Source organism: Mobula hypostoma, chromosome 19 (genome assembly GCF_963921235.1).
Source record: "Mobula hypostoma chromosome 19, sMobHyp1.1, whole genome shotgun sequence".
In the NCBI taxonomy this organism is placed as follows: Eukaryota; Metazoa; Chordata; class Chondrichthyes; order Myliobatiformes; family Myliobatidae; genus Mobula; species Mobula hypostoma.
Window position 1 is genome coordinate 51349996 of NC_086115.1, and position 17348 is coordinate 51367343.

At 40.0% G+C, this 17348-nt stretch overlaps 1 protein-coding gene across 1 annotated transcript in view; it reads right to left on the reverse strand.

The window, feature by feature from the left end:
* LOC134358744 (G-protein coupled receptor 26-like) overlaps window positions 1–15146 on the reverse strand; it is a 45927-nt gene extending 30781 nt beyond the window's left edge. Inside the window, exons 1-2 of the mRNA XM_063071208.1 lie at window positions 14479–15146; window positions 7901–8014 (exon numbers count right to left, since the gene is read on the reverse strand). Coding sequence (XP_062927278.1) covers window positions 7901–8014; window positions 14479–15146 — 782 coding nt within the window. The remainder of the gene's footprint in view (window positions 1–7900; window positions 8015–14478) is intronic.
* Between the last annotated feature and the right edge of the window lie 2202 nt (window positions 15147–17348).

The following is a 17348-nucleotide window of genomic DNA, read 5'->3' on the forward strand; positions in this document are numbered from 1 at the left end:
ATGTGATTATCACAGCTGAGGCATTGTTACAAAAGGAGAATCACTGTAGTAACAACAGTCTGAATATTTCTATTATGTCTGCTTCTCAGCTCAGAAAGCTTTATATAATTAAGAAAACTCAGGGGATGCTGGAAATCCAAAGCAACATGCACAAAATGCCGGAGGAATTCAGCAGATCAGGCAGCATCTATGGAAATGAATAAACAGCTGATGCTTTGGACAGAGACCTTCCATCAGGGCCAATCATGCAAAATTATGATAAAATTTCTTCATAAATTCTCCACGTAATGATAAGTTGTTGACAATTTTTGCTACATTATCTAAAACTTCTGAACATATTTTTAGTGCATGAAAGTTTTCATGGATACAACATTGTCATTCTACATGTCACCAGAAGATTTCTCATAAGCCTATGTTCAAAGACTGAATTGCTACTTACAAGTAATTGTATTTTCCTCCTGGAGGCTGACTTTACCTGATTAATGTGTTCAACATCATTTGGTAGATACTTTCAATGGGTGAAAGCAGACAATGATAAGAAAAATGGCCTATTCCTGCATCTATTGTCCATTGTCTACAAAAAGAAGTGGTAAAGAGGTGCTGTTTTATTTATGCAGCTGTGTCTGGTGTGAGAGTGTAGGATTTGAAAACTGACAAGATGTGAGCAGAATATCTTTCTTTAATAATTCAGTTATCTAGTCTCCTGGAAGTGGAGGACACAGAGAAGACACTCCAGTTTTATCATGTTGAGCCTCATGGTGATTTTTCTTTCCTTTCCATATCTCAATGCACCAGAGAGGAATCATGGAACCACAAATATTTATGATATAAAAGGAGTATCATTCTGGGGTTACAACATTATGGACAGCATAATTATGGATTAACTAAAATGTGAACCAATTTTCAGGAAATAAAACCTCTATGCAATTTAACACTCAACTGATACTTCGTGGCTTGTGAAACCAATCAAAAAGCATAAGACCATAAGATATAGGAGTAGATTTAGGTCATTTTGCCCATCAAGTCTGTTCTGCCATTTCAACATGTCTGATCCATTTTTGTTTCAGCCTAAATCTCCTGCCTTCTCCCTGATCCCTTCATGCCTTGTCAATCAAGAATCTGTCAACCTCTGCCTTAAATATACGTAAAGACTTGGCCTCCGCAACTGCCTGTGGCAACAAATTCCACAGATTCAGCACTCTTTGGCTAAAGTAATTACTATCCATCTCCATTCTAAAAGGATGCCCCTCAATTCTGCGGTTGTGTCCTCTGGTCTTAGATGCTCCCACCATAGGAAACATCTTTTCCACATCCACTCTATCAAAGCCTTTCGACAATCGATAGGTTTCAATGTGGTCACACCTATTTCTTCTGAACACTAGTGAATACAGGCCCAGAGCTATTAAATACTCTTCATATGACAAGCTGTTTAATCCTGGAATCATTTTCATGAACCTCCTTTGAACCCTTTCCAGTTTCAACACATCTCTCCAAAGATAAGGGGCCCAAAAACTGCTCACAATACTCCAGGTGAGGCCTCACTGGTGCCTTGTAAAGTCTCAACTTTACATCCTTGCTTTTACATTCTAGTCCTCTTGAAATGAAGGCTAACATTGTATTCTTATCACAGACTCAACCTGCAAATTAACCTTTAGAGAATCCTACAAAAGGACTTCCAAATTCCTTTGCACCTCTGATTTTTGTATTTTCTTTCCATTTAGAAAATAGTCAACCCTTTCATACCTTCTACCAAAGTGCATGACAATATACTTCCCAACACTGTATTTGATCTGCCAATTCATCGCCCATTCTCCTAAGCTGTCTGAGTTCTTCTGTAGCCACTTTACTTCCTCAAAACCACCTGCCCCTTCATTTATCTTCATATTGTCTGCAAACCTTGCAACAAAGTCATCAATTCCACCATCCGAATCATTGACATATGATGTAAAAATAATTAGTCCCAACTCAGACCCCTTTGAAATACCTCTAATCACTGGCAGCCAACCAGAAAAGGTTCACTTTATTTGTAATCTTTGCCTCCTGCCAACCAGCCACTGTTTTATCTATGCTAGAATCTTTCCTGTAATACCATGCGCTCGTAACTTGTTAAGCAGCCTCATGTGTGACACTTTGTCCAAGCCCTTCTGAAAATCCAAGTACACAACATCAACCGATTCTCCTTTGTCTATCCTGTTTGTTCTTTCTTCAAAGAATCCCAACTGATTTGTCAGACAAGATTTTCCCTTGAGGAAACCATGCTGACTATGGCCTATTTTACCATGTGCCTGTAAGTACCCTGAGACCTTATCCTTAACAATCGACTCCAACATCTTCTCAACCACTGAGGTCAGACTAACTGGCCTATAATTTCCTTTCTTCTGCCTCTCTCCTTTCTTGAAGAGTGGAGTGACATTTGCAGTTTTCCAGTCTTTCAGAACCTTGTGATTCTTGAAAGATCATTATTAATGCCTCCACAATCCCTTCAGCCACCTCTTTCAGAACCCTGGTGTCCAGGTGACTTTCAGTTTCCCAAGAATCTTCACATACAACTTCACATACTTATGCCTCCTGACACTTTGGAATTCTCCTTACTGCTATAGTGTCTTCCACAGTGAAGACTGATACAAAATATTTAGTGCATCTGCTATTTTGTTGTCCCCCAGTACTATCTCTCCAGTGTTGTTTTCCAGTGGTTCTATATTCACTCTTGCCTCTCTTCTGCACTTTATGTACCTGAAGAAACTTTTCATATCCTCTTTAATATTATTGGCTATCATGTGGGTGTGGGGCATTGGGAAAGACAATAGAAGAATTTTCCTACTATAACCATATTGGATTGCTAAAGGTGTATTCCCGCCACTTACGAACAGTTTAGGCAACACCAGCCCATTGCTTCACATCTGACTGCTCCTAATGGAAGCAGACCTCCAAATGAAAAGGAATGAGAATGCAAGTGCAGGAGACACAGAGTATGTCTCAGCAAGACAGGAATAAAGTGTTAAAGTCATGGGGAGAAGACCCTAGGTAAGGGACATTTTTGTTGCCCTACTTAATTACATCCTCCTTAAAGTCTGGCCTTCATGGGACAGATTTCTGTCCAGGGGCCAAGAGGAGGGTATGTTTGGGATCATTCTGGGGTTATTCAATTATGGATAGAGTAATTATGGATTAGCTAAAATGAAAACAATTCTTCAGGAAATAAACCCTTTTCATAACTTAACTTCCAACTGATACTTTGTGGCCTTGAAACATTCCGATTCTGGTCCTTTGAAACTACAAAGGGGAAGACAATAGAAAAATATTCCTGCTATTAGCCAATTTGTTGAAAGTGTATCCCTGCCGATTAATACACAGTTCAGAACAGATCTGTTTTGTCACTTAACTTTCTGGTTAGCCGTATCTTCATGGAGCTATCTCTCAACAGTGTAACAAAAGAGGAATATTTTAGGTGTCTGGCTTTTGGAATCATACTGAATATTCAGAGGGTTCTGCTGCTTGAGATATGCTACCATTGGCAAGGATAAGGGGAGGAGGAGGAAAAGATGGCAGCACGACGCAGTGCGCGTGGCCTCTCCGGTGATGAATATCTGTTCTCTGTCAAGTAGGATGCCGTGCACGATTCTGATTTGATGGAGGCAGAAGTGAGAGCACGGAGGAACATCTGGTGAAACTTCTGAAATGCCTGTTTCGCTGCCGCTGCTACTGTGTGATCCGAAATCTCCGGAGGGGAAGGCCCCGAATCCTCGGCTTTGCCTGTTGCTTGGCGGCCGGGGCCGGGGTCAAAGCGCTCGGCAGAGATGGTGCTCGGTTTCAGAGGGCTGGTCGGAGGCTCGAAGTTTTCGGATGGACTCAGAGTTGGACTGTGGTTGGGTGCTTCCAGGATGCTGCATCGGCAAGTTTGCAGCACTGGCAGCTCGTGGCAGGGAGAGTTTCTCCCTTCTACCGTCTGCGTGAGATGCTGGGGCTATCGGGACTTTGAGACTTTTTTTTTACCGTGCCCATGGTCTGCTGTTATCAAATTATGGTATTGCTTTGCACTGTTGTAACTATATGTTATAATTATGCATTTTAATGCATGCATTTCTAACTGACAATAAAAGAGGACTGAGTGCCCTCATAATCTAATTCACCACAATTCTGAACCGATCCTAGAACATAGAGACTCACTGTATAAGGCTCTAAATACAATTCATATTCTCCATATTAATACTTTTTTATTTGCACAATTTGTCTTCTTTTGCACATTGGTTGTTTGTCAGTCTTAGTTTATGTATAGTTTTTCATAAATTCAATCGTATTTTATTTTCCTGTAAATGCCTGCAAAAAATGAACCTCAAAGTAATGTATGGTGTCATATATGTACTTTGATAATAAATTTACTTTGACTTTGACTTGAGTAAGTGGCTTTGGTAATTGTACTACTGTGGTTCCTCTCCACGCCTATCAGAAGAAATTGTCAATTCTAGGGAAAAATATGGAGGCAATGTTCTCCATAATTAAATCATCATCCATGGCATTCACTCCTTAAGCACAGGATTCCCGATGTGCTGCCACATCAGCAGCGGACCATGTAGTCCATCACACTGTGGCCATTACATTGACAGCACTTTAACAATGGCACAAAGCAGGTCGGCTTCTGCAGAATATAACCAGTGTATTCACATTATGGGGGAAGTAGGTGGACCCTGAGGAGAATTCCAAATGCTGGTAGGGTTTATTTGTTTGTTTATAGAGGAGAAGGCTGTATACAAGCAAAGAGGAAGAACGAGAAAATGTGCTTGGAATGTATAATGTACCAGCAAACACCGGTAGAAAGTAATACAGCAAAATAAATGCCAAACTGACTGAAAGAAAACTAAAATTATCAGGAAGCCGAGAGCAGCAGTTGAGAAGGTAGCCTGCAATGAAAATCTGAACAATGATCACATAGGTTGATGTGGGACAGTTAGAGTTGGGAAGGGAAGTAAGTTCTATGCCTGCATACTGAGTCTCACAAACACAGATTCTGGAATCTGGAGCAAGAAGCAAAATGTTGGAGGAGCACAGCAGGTCGAGCCGCTTCTATAGAGGGAAATAGACACGTGACTGAGACGTGATTTGGACTGAGGCCCTCCATCTGGACTGATTGGGTGGAGATAGCCAGGATAAAGAGGAGACGGAACAAGACCTGGCAAGCAATAGGATCCTGGTGAAGATGGGGTGATTGGAAGACCAAGAGTGAGAGTAGCAACAGAGGCTGGGAGGCAACAGGTTGAAGCAACAAAGTGCTTTACAAAGCAAAGAATAACTGTTTCAGTAGGTGTGCTTATGAAATATATAGAAAGTATATCAGGAAGTCAACCATAACATTCCATCTGAAACATAATATCATCCTGTTATATCATTAAGTTGCTATATTCTCACAACTGATGATCTCACTTTAAGGATTCTATCTTGTTATCTTATTTCATGCTTTCAATATTTATTGCTGCTTATTTACATTTGCATTTGCACAGTTTCTTCATTGATCCTGTTCTATAAATTTGCCAAGTATGCTCGCAGAAAAAAGAATCTCAGGTGACGTGTATGTACTCCGATAATAAATTTTACTTTTGAACTTTGTTAAGTATAATTTCAAATAATTAAAACTTGTGAAACTAATAAATTGTACTCAGTAATGTAACAACAAAATTCTCAACAAGGCTTGAAAAGTCACTGATATCGGCCTCGACAAGAATTGACTAAGTACTGATCAAGCTTTATCAAGTATAAATCATATATTCATTTAGCTTTAAAGAGCAGCAGTTCCCGACAGAATATTTGATTACACACACTATGCAGGTATAAGAATATTGGCTACCAGTTATATGTTGGCTCCATACCTCTGAAGGAATTAAAAGTGTTGAAGTGAGTTGAACTAACTGATATTTACAACCTCATTTATCAGTTGTGGCCAACGATTAATTGATCCCCTTATAAGTTTGCACAATGATCTCACCAGTGCAGTGACAAAACAACTGATGAGAGCTGCCATCTGTTAATGCCACGAAACAACCATTCAAACAACCAATGGTAAAACAAAGTATCTTCATGATCTATAGTTGGCCTCATCTCACTCCAGTGTCAACCAATCCACATCTCAGCTGATTAAAGAAGTAATGTAGACGCAAAAGCATTATGAGACCATCGAGTTTATGCAACGCAAGCCTTTTGTGGTTGCAGCTCATAGGCACATTATCATATAGCTAGGTAGTCAGCTAAAACATCTGATCGTAACAGATGGGGGATTCGCCTGTGGGGAAACCAGAGACGCGGAACCTAAGAGCAGGTTTAAAATGTAAAACACTGGGCAGAATATACTGCAAGGCAGGGGGTTCCCCAGACCCCTGTTAATGATTGGGGGGGGGTCCAAGGCACAAATAAAGGTTGGGAACCCACGCTGTAAGGCATCCTTCAAGCAGCTAGGATTTCAGCGTTTGGTAATTATCTTGCTTTTCAAATGGAAATTTTATTGAAAACTTGCTGCAAAACTTTATTCTATGGCCCACCATCATTTAATCAATAGCCACAGAAAGCAGAGATCACAATCCACTTTGTCTCACCAGCAACTTTGCAACATTCAAAAATTTGTTTGGGAGCTGCTGTTGATTCACACTACTGATGTTCCATCATTGTCCTCAACAGATACTGAAACTATTGTTTGGAATGCTGCCATGTTCTTTATATCTGCTGAGTATACATTGATAACGCAGATTCTTCTTTGCCAGGCAACATTGCTCCACACTGCTAAGGAACATGGATCAACAGCTATACGCAGACTACAAAATCAAAGTCACTTTCCTGTAAAAATAAAATACTTCAAAAACTTGCACATTTTTTTTGCGCAAAAGGCAGTCACCCAGTAATATACTCTAAAACAGGAGTTCCCAACCTAGGGTCCATGGAGCCCCTGGTTAATGGTACGGGTCCATGGCATAAAAAAGGTTGAGGATTCCTGGCCTAAAAATATTACATTATTTTCTGCTACGATATCTGTTTTCATAATGTTGGAAAGTATTAATATAACATTAATCAACGTTTAAATATCAAAAACAAGACAAAATCTGCAGATGCTGGAAATCCAAGCAACACACACAAAATGCTGGAGGAACTCAGCAGGCCAGGCAACACCTATGGAAAAAAAGCACAGTTGACGTTTTGCACTGAGACCCTTTGGCAGGACTGGAGAAAAAAAAGATAAGGAGTGGACTTAAAAAGGGGGGAGGGGGTGAGAAAGGTGATAGGTGAAACTGGGAGGGGGAGGGATGAAGTAAATAGCTGGGAAGTTGATTGGTGAACGAGATACAGGACTGGAGAAGGGGGAATCTGATAGGGGGGACACAGAAGGCCATGGAAGAAGGAAAAGTGAGGAGAGCACCAGAGGTAAGTGATGGGCAGACAAGTAGATAAGGTGAGAGAGAGAAAAGGGGATAGGGACTGGTGAAGGAGAGGGCGGTGGGGGCACAACTACCAGAAGTTTGAGAAGTTGATGTTCAGACTGAACACAGTGTGTTGTTCCTCCAACCTGAGTGTGGTCTCACCACGACAGTAGAGGAGGCCAAGGATAGACATATCAGAATGCAAATCGGAAAGTGGAATTAAAATGGGGGGCCACTGGGAGATCCCACTTCTTCTGGCAGATGGAGTGAAACGGTCTCCCAATCTACACCGGGTCTCACCGATGTACAGAAGGCCACACAGGAAGCAACGTTTAAATATCAAAAGATTTAAGTTCATTTCCTTAACAATAAAATCTTGAACTATGCAACTCCACTTATCGAGTCTCACAAATATTGATATCTTTATAATATTCTACAATATCAGATGACTATTAATGTGCTTCATCATTAGTAAAGTATAATATCACATTTATATATCACACCTTGTAATTACATAAGGTGCAAAGCACAGTATAAAGGTACCGATGAAAGTACTGATCTTCTTTGTTGCTCGTTGTCTTCGTCGCTTCTGCTCTTCCAGGCAGCGTTGCCTTACACTGCAAAGAAATATAGATAAACAACTATACACGAACTATAAAATCAACATCACTTGCCTGTAAGAGTCAAATACTTTAAAAATTTGCATTTTTTTCTGAAAAGCAGTCACACAGTAATCTGAAAAGATTACAGTATTTTCTGAGGTAATATTAGTATTCATAACATTGGAAGGTATTAATATAGTTATATAACAGTTAATCTTGCATGAAATATCAATTTATAAAAATAGAAGAAATCTTTTCAAAACTTCTTATCTAGTGACCACAACAGCTGTTAGGTTGGTATATTATTCAAACAGCAATCATTATCCTGCATTCACAGGAAAGGGAGTTAGAAATGAATTTGCTTGGCACTTCATTATCAAAGGTTGCCTCTGCCAATATCAGCAATCGCAATAAAATAAGTTCTTGACCCATTCACCTTTATAAGCCACCACACCAACCCTAACCTCTCTCTTCCCTTTAATAGTCTTGAATGCATTATAGCCGTTCAAATTTGTACCCATCTTTTTGGCATTCATTATTTCGATCCCTTCAGTCAGATTTCAACAACTGAATCCAAATCACATTGAACCAGATTTATTATCACTGACATATGTTGTTTTGCAGCAGCAGTATAGTGCAATGCATAAAATCTACTATAAAATATAAAACATAGAAATAGGGCAAAAACGTGAGTTAGTGTTGATGGGTTCATTGTCCATTCAGAAATCTGATGGTGGAAGGAAAGAAGCTGTTCCTAAAACTAATCTGTTTCAATAGTTGCCACAATATGAATATATTTTCATTAAAGTCACTAATGATTTCCTATGTGATCATAACAAAGGTAATTTATGCTTCCTTGTCCTGTTCAAATTGTCTGTAACTTGATCATCTCCTCTTCCTCTGAAATCTCTCTACCATCTAGCAGAGGGATGGGGTCATATTCTCTTCAGTCCTAACTTACTTAGCTTGGAAATCACCACTAAAGGCTTATATTCATTTTACAGTGCCACTATCTGACCACCTCCTATTTCTTATTATCCAAAGTGTGGTTTCAGTTTTCACATGTATGGAGATGGCATCCATCCAAATATCTTGACACTTACAGTACTTCCAAATTGTCATGCTGTTTATGTTACATTCAGTTGTATAGGAACAGAAATTTCCTCAAATCAATTCATAAACTCCAAATACCTTCTTCCCCCTACCAGTTGTCTGAAATTGAATCAGTCTGATGACAAACATGGTGTTACTTTGGCCTTAATGTCAGTTTTTATCCAAGTTCTCTAAGATCTCTTATTTCTACCTCTGTAATATCATCCAGTCCAAAAGCCACGACAATGCATTAGTTAGCTCTCAATATGGCCAGCCTGCCGTGGTACTGACTGGTCTTCTTGGTCAACTATTCATGATCTTCAGGTCTTCCTAAACTATGCAGTTCCTTAATCTGGACCATTTCCCATGTACCTGTGACTCCTACACTTGCTGGCTTTATATTAATTTCTTGATGTTATCTTTGTTTTCAAGTCTCTCCAAAGACTCATACCTTCTCTTTTCTGTAACGTTCTTTGCTTCTACAACTTTCCAAGTTTGTCTGCACTCTCAATTCTTGGCCACTCTTGAACTTATCATTTTGATTACTGACAGCCAAAGGCCCACATCTGGTATTTCATCTCCCAGCCTCTCTACATATGTAATTTTTTTCACTAATTAAGATGGTCCTTGTAACCTTCCTGGTTAACCAAATTTTAGTCATTTGCCTAACATCTTACATGGTTCAGTGCACATTTTCTTTGATCTGTAATGCTCTGCAAAACACCTAGGGTTGCTTTTGCAATATTAAGAGCATAGTATATGCAGAAAATTTTGTTGTTATCAATAGATCATAGCCAAGGTGGACAGACCTTCAATTATAATGCAAATCAAACAATGTTTAATATATTATTAGGAGTCCTAAGTAATTGGTCTTTCTCCAATTTAATACCATATAGAAATTCTAATACTTGCATGACAAAGATTATGTATATGGTTTATGTGTTAGCACTCACTAAAAATAGAGTGCACAAAATTTTGTTCTTAGCTGCTTGAAATCTGAATTATGTGACCTAGTGAATGAGAGACAAAAAATTCAGTGGTTGTCTATATGGCTCCAGAGAAAAAAAAATTTCTGTTATGTATTTCATTCTAATCAGTGGTGAAAAGAACAGTGTGATTCTACCTGTATATAATTTATTTCATTGGCCATCCATGTCAAGGATGTGGATGTCTATATGACAGATTTGTTACATTTTCAGTTTTCCCTGTTATATGATTATTTGCAGATGCAATTGCCTATATATTTTTCATGTTTCATTCTGGGAGAATTCCTGATAAGAGACATTCAGTAGATTGACTGGACAGCCAGACTTTTCCCAGGGTGAAATGCTGAACATGAGGGGGTAGAACTTTAAGGTGAATGGAGGAAAGTATAGGGAGGATGTCAGAGATAAGTGTTTTTATTAAACATAGTGTGTGGAAAGCCCTGCCAGGGCTGGTGGTAGAAGCAAATACATTAGGAGCACTTATGAAACTTTTAGAGAGCTGAACTATGTCAGATCAATTGCGAGAATGTGGCATGTGCACTTGCGACCGATTGATCACGCAGTGAATCGATTGGGTTCCTACGTGCAGGGGGCGCTCTCTTTTGCCACAGGCTTTCAAGTGTGCATGTTTTTGGCTAGGTGGGCCCAGTTGATGTAAGCTCTACAGTGGCTAATGCGACTCAGTAAAAACGTTTAATCCTGTTACTTCATTGTCATTCTTACTCCGTGCATACAGTCTGTAATAATAGGCTCATGGATGAAAGATAAATGGTGGGCTATGTGGAAGGGAAGGGTTAGATTGATCCTAGAGGAGGTTAAAAGGGCAGCACAAGACAAACGACCAAAGGACTTTAATTGTACCATAACGTTCAGTGTTCCAACATTTCTTTAACCTAAAAGAATTACAACAGTTACTGCGGTACAAGTTGGACCAAATGTGGCTTAGATCAAGATACTAGCAATGGTCTATGTTCCATTCTGTGAAGAGAATATAACTGGTCATAGACTATAGCATATTCCACAACAATTAGTCCTAAAGTACAGCATTCTGCCACGCTTATGTCAATTATGTTAATAAGTTATTTCAAATATAAACGCTACCAAACTTTTCTGCAATAGAAATTCTCTGGACTCCCCCATTGTCTCTGATACATCGCGATGTTTATCTGATCTCCTCAAATGCAGCAGAAGGAATTTCGATCACTCAAACAACGAGAGGTCCTTGTCCCTGGCCATCAGATTGACTTAAGGATTTCACAATTTTGACATTGTTTGTAACACTGAAGTAAAGCTCAACTCAGTAACTTCTCCTTCATCAATTTTATTTTCACACAGATGTGCCTACATATCATCATCCATCTCTGCCCCTTCTTGGCTTGTGTTATTCTGTAAAGGAAGTTGGGTGCTCGTTGGACATCCCAGTACTTACTGCTCTGAGTAGGTGGTAGTGAGCCTCCTTTGTGAAAAGCAGCAATCCGTATAGGGTGGACCTCCCTTTGCCCAGAGTGATGAAGGTCATAAAGCAAATTGAGGAAGTGTTAATTGGATGATGCAATTCCTATCAATTTCCTGGTCACTTTGATGATAAACGCTGACATTCCCCCTGGATATTAATGGTCACTGTTTTATTGATTGTAATGCTATTCGTTATAAGAGGTGTAGACTGTATTTTGTTGAATGCAGCCATTGTCTGACACTTGTGAAGTGCAAATGGAACTTGCCACTTTAATGCCATATCCATACTACATACAAGGAAAAGTGCATCATTATCCAAAGAGCTGCATTTGTAATGTGTGTAATTATCGGCAGCGTTCCACATCTGACGTCATGAATTATGAAAATTAATTGAGAAGCGGCAGACGGTTGCATCTACTCACATTCTAGATTATGCTACCTGCTCTCTACTTCACACTAAAGCTAGTTTACCCATTGCACTTGTTCTCTTGAGTAACAGGGCTTTTTGATCCAGCGTTGTTTCAACATTAGCATTCTGTCCCTTGCTCTCCGTTCCCTCCAAAGCATTGCTCCTCCATATCCTCCACCTCTATGATCCTGTGGGACCTCTGTCCTGTTCCACTCTTCACCTTTATCATTCCTAACTTTAATTACTTCATCGCTAGGGCTCTACCTTTATCTACTCAGTCCACCTCCCTCCCTCACTCTTCTTGCAACTTCACCTCTTCTTCCTCTTTTTAAATGCTCCCAGATGGCTCATCATTAAATTTTATTTGTTAACTGTCCTGTGAAGCATCTTGAGATATGCCTTAACCTTGGATAAATGGCTGTATTCACTGTTATTATAACTTTGAGCCATTATATCTAATTTAACTGGCAGAATTTCTGATGTTATTCAATGACTGTAGATTTGTTTCTCAAAGACCATTACATTTAACAAGGACTCAAGTAGAGGTAGCATATATCATGATTACGTTGAAGCACTTTCCGGGAGATGAGGAGGCATTTCGTAGCCAGTGAATGGTGAATCTGAGGAATTCTTTGCCACAGATGGGCTGTGGAGGCCAAGACACTGGGTATATGTAAGGCAGAGGTTGATAAATTCTTGATTTGTCAGGGCATAAAGGGTTATAGAGAGAAGGCAGGAGACTGGGGCTAAAAGGGAAATGGATCAGCCAAGATGAAATGGTGGAGCAGACTTGAAGAGTCTGCTAATTCGGCCTAATTCTGCTCCTACATCTTATGGTCCTGTGGACTCTTATTTAACGTTTAGATATAAAAAATGATTACATGGCACTGCATCCACAGGAAAGTGACCAACCGTGGATGTTTATCAATATTAGTTAATCCATACAAGTCTGAACAGAGGAAAATTTAACATTGTGGACAGTGCTAAAGTTTGATGGTTGTTCAACAATGAGAAGCCTTTTCATATTGGATGTGCAGGCGTACATGGTGCAGAGTTTAAGAGACAAAGTGATAGGAAAGCTGGGCTCTATCAGAAAAAAAAATATAAATATAAAAATGTAACTTTCCACTGCTCAGAGTTTACTGTGGTGAAAAGTTAGATAAAACTGTTCATAATGTTTGCTATCATTTAAGAATATTTCATCTTAAAACTAAAACATTTTTGCTTAGAGACTCAGACACATTTTTCTTGCTGGCTGTTCCTAATATGGACATTTTCCGGGGCAAGAAATATACTTCCTTCAGAACTAATCCTTTACGTATAAAATGGTTTTGTGCTTGAAGCTCGATTTTACAAACCAAGAAACAGAAAATTAAGAGAACGTACTAAGAGATTTTAAAGGCTATTCCAAAAATGCAAGGAATTATCGGCAGATGAAAGATGCGAGAACAAATACTCAAAAAGTACCGCACTCTGTCAGAATGATACTTAGATTATTATCCAAGAAAAGGCTGACTGAAGATTCCTTAGCACTAAAAGCACTCCGTGGGAAACCACATGGTCAAGATTCCAAATCAAGAATTCCCACTGGAATAAAAAGGGATTTTTCAAAAATCTTCGTGTTCTGCATCAAGTGGAAGGGAGACACTATATAGCTACTGGGAAAAGTATTAGTGAAACGTATTGGCTTTGTTTCGGTATATCCCTGTGGAATTTCAGCAAAGGCATCAACTGAGATTATATTCGAGTAAGTCACATTACTGAGCAGCGACTTTCCTTACAGTGGCATATGGGGATCGGGGTTTAGAATTCCTAAAGCACCGCATGATCAAGGATTTCTTTCAGCGACATTACTTGAAGGATAAGCATTTTGAAATATGATCAGCTTTCCCTTCCCCTTCCTAGTAAAAATACTCATGGATGGAGTAATTCATGTGGAAAGAAGCCGTGCTATCGGCGTATTAGAGATTAGGTCTTTAAATATTGGTCTGTCATCATTTTATATTGCATGAGCACACTTGGGCTTCTGGGCGTCATGCACTTTTTCCTTTCATCCTTTCGCAGGATGCGACGTGCAGACTGTTAAACTGTACCTTGTTCACAATCTGATAATATCAGGAGTGCGGAGGTTACATGATTACGTCAGCTGACACAGAAACATCCCATACAATTAACACGGTAGACTTGGGAGAAATATTTAACATTTCTGCAAGTTTCTCTGACATGCCTTTTCCAGTGAACCGTCAGCTACCGACATCTGTATTGCCGAAAACAAAAACAACGGAGTAAAGTACTGTGTGTTAGATTTAGGGGTAACCCGAACTTTTCAGAATATGGATACCCTTAAATATAACACTTATCTGGCTCTCAGTCATGCGCCGGAGACCGGGTAGAAAACGCACCTACTTATAAATGTGGGAAGGAATCTTACATGATTTTATGAGATCTAATGAATAACCATTTATGCATTTATCAAAATATACATTCACAAAAATAGCGGGAACTGGTGGGACTGTGTCACGCACTAGGTCGCCTACCTTGGATGAATGTCCACCAGTAAGACTAGAGTCTGCATGGTGATTACATCGATCCTCTTGCAGTGAAATCGCGCCACTTTCAGCACTTTCAGATAGGTGAAACACAGCACCACTAGCGAAAGCAGGAAACTGAGGGTGTGAAAAACTACAGTAAAAACCACAAACTGGATCTGGTCGTCAGTTCGGGTTTGGCTGAGGGTGCAGGAGGCGTACAGGTGGTTGTATCCGACCCAGGAGAGGCAGACTGCCACCACGGGAAAGCAGAGGGAGTGGAACCACGTGTAACTCAGCATGATGGCAGCGTCTTTGTAGCGCATTTTGGAATTGTAACTTAGAGGGAAAACGACAGCAATCCATCTGTCAGTACTGAGAGCAGCCATGCTCAACATGGAATTCGTGACCAAGAAAGTCTCCAGGAAGCCTACTATTCGGCACACAGTATCGACTCCGGGTTGCTCTTTGCTGATAATCCCCACCAAAGTCAACGGCATGTTTAGCACCGTCATCAACAAGTTGCTAAGGGTCAGATTGATGATAAACATCGCAGGAACCTGTTTGCGGATCTCTGCGCTGCAGAGGAAGCAGATCAGCACCAGGACGTTGGAAAGCAACGACACGATCATCAAAACTACTACAAAGAAAGATAAGATGACTTCCACTGTGCCCATCGTGTTACGCGCTCAGTGTCTCCCGCAGTCAGTTCTGTTGCTCCCAAATCTCAGAAAATACATGTTTGTGCTGGTTTGTCCTCGCTTTCCACCCGCGTCAGCCCAGTCACATTTGGCAGCCGAGCTGCAATTTGAACAGCGGCGCTGGCTGTGACACGTCGCCAGCTCGGTTTTAATGTATGGAGCACTAGCGAAGTGCATTAAAGTGAAGCTCTGGAATGATCAGCCGGGCTCACCCACTGTCTGCTAGTCCTCCCGACGAGTTCACGGGTTCCTTTCAGAGCCCAATCAGAAGTGATCAGAGCTTATTGGCGAGGAGCTGTCCCGTCAGCTCGTTATTATTGACATCCTCACTTGAACCTCCGCGCTGCCTTGAGTGCGGGGTAGATTTATTGGGTCTGCCCATCACATGAACATCTGAGTCACTGAGAAACTGTGATCGAAAGTGCCCACTAACTAGATGCCAACCAAAGCATCCTTCATACCAATTGTGATATTTACCGTAGCGATGGGCACAGTGAGTAGATTTTCGTATTCCTAATGCTATTCATTAAAATGACTTACCTTCATTCGGTTAATTAAGATATTCTGCTATTAAATACTAGAGCCTATCATTATGTTGCAAAGCACTGAATGATGAAGATACTATATTTAATCCATATATTGTTCTCCTTTGACGTTCATATTCACAATCAGAAAACTGAAGGGAATAGAAGGAAAGCGAACCATTCGAATCAGTCGTGGTTCCCTCACTGCGCCCGGCGCCAACTCAGTAAAGACATTTAACCAGCCGATGCAGTGCACACATTACGTACAAATTGCCTCTAGTTGTTATAACATACATGTCACGTATGGCCAGGACACACATAAACCTTGCATCCATAAAACGTAGTCACTGCAGAAAACATTGGTGATTTACAGCATCTTATAACAATCACTGTAAGAACATTTCTTCCACTATATTGCGGATATTCTCAGCTACCAAGTGCAGTTCAATGCTAGGTAATTATCCAGCGCATGTATAATAAAAAAACATTTCTCACGACATACCAGAAGAAGCAGAGGATGCAGGGGGAAGACTACAGTTGCTTCAAGGGTGGATCAGATTTAATTCAATCACTAAAATTGCCCAGGACAAAATTACATTCTTAGGTGGGAATACACGTTTTTTGGTTGGGGATGAAGACAGCTCCAAGAAGTCCAGGAGCCCAGGAAACAAAGAGATGAAGACATTTGCGGAAACCTAGACTTCCAGAGTTTCTGGACTCAAAGATGGAGCTCTAAATCCTGTCCTGCCCTCATAGAATCAAAGGCACGGATAGTATAGAAGGGGGCCATTCCCAGCCAAGACCTACTTGAAGGAATGCAGAGCCCAGTAGATGACAACACATCAAATGCACACCCACATACAGCTTAACCGTGCTAATGTTTTCTGCCCCAACCACCCTATCAGGCAATGAATTCCAAATCTCCAGACACTCACTTGACTTGGTTCTTCTCCAATCAAGTGTCCTCTAGTTCTTCTATTCTTCAATTAACCTATTTTCATTGGTTTACTGACCATTTTGCCAAGTCATATCTCAAATTATTTTTCCCTAAACCCCCTCTGTTCCTACTCTACTCATTATTTTCACATATATATGAGAAAACCCTTTTCAGTCCTTAGAGCATCCCTGTAGAGTTCCACCTTACTCCAGTACTTCCAGATTAGTATTTTTAATTGCAAGAATCAAAGTTCAATGTAAATTTATTGTCAAAGCATGTTACTATATACTACCATGAGATTTATTTTCTTGTGGGCATTCACACTAGATCAATGAATCAATGGAAAGCTACACACAAAGACTGACAAACCCCTCATGTGAAAAAGAAGGAAAACTGAAAATACAACAATAATAATAATAATAATAATCCTAGAAACTGAGGGCTTCCTTGTGGCAATACAGGACCAGGTGGTTAACATAAAATTATCAAACATACATAATAACAGACCAATAAATTCTAGACAATAAATGCAGAAAATGCCAAGAGAAACTAGAAACAATCAGCCTGCAGCAGTTTAATTCAATCTGATTACTTACGCAGGTACAATCAAGTGGAAAACATCATTCACCAAAATACAAACCATACCTTACTATAAATACAAGCTTGATCCAGTTTTAGAGTCAGAGTCCCACAAATTATATTACAACCAATCCATTA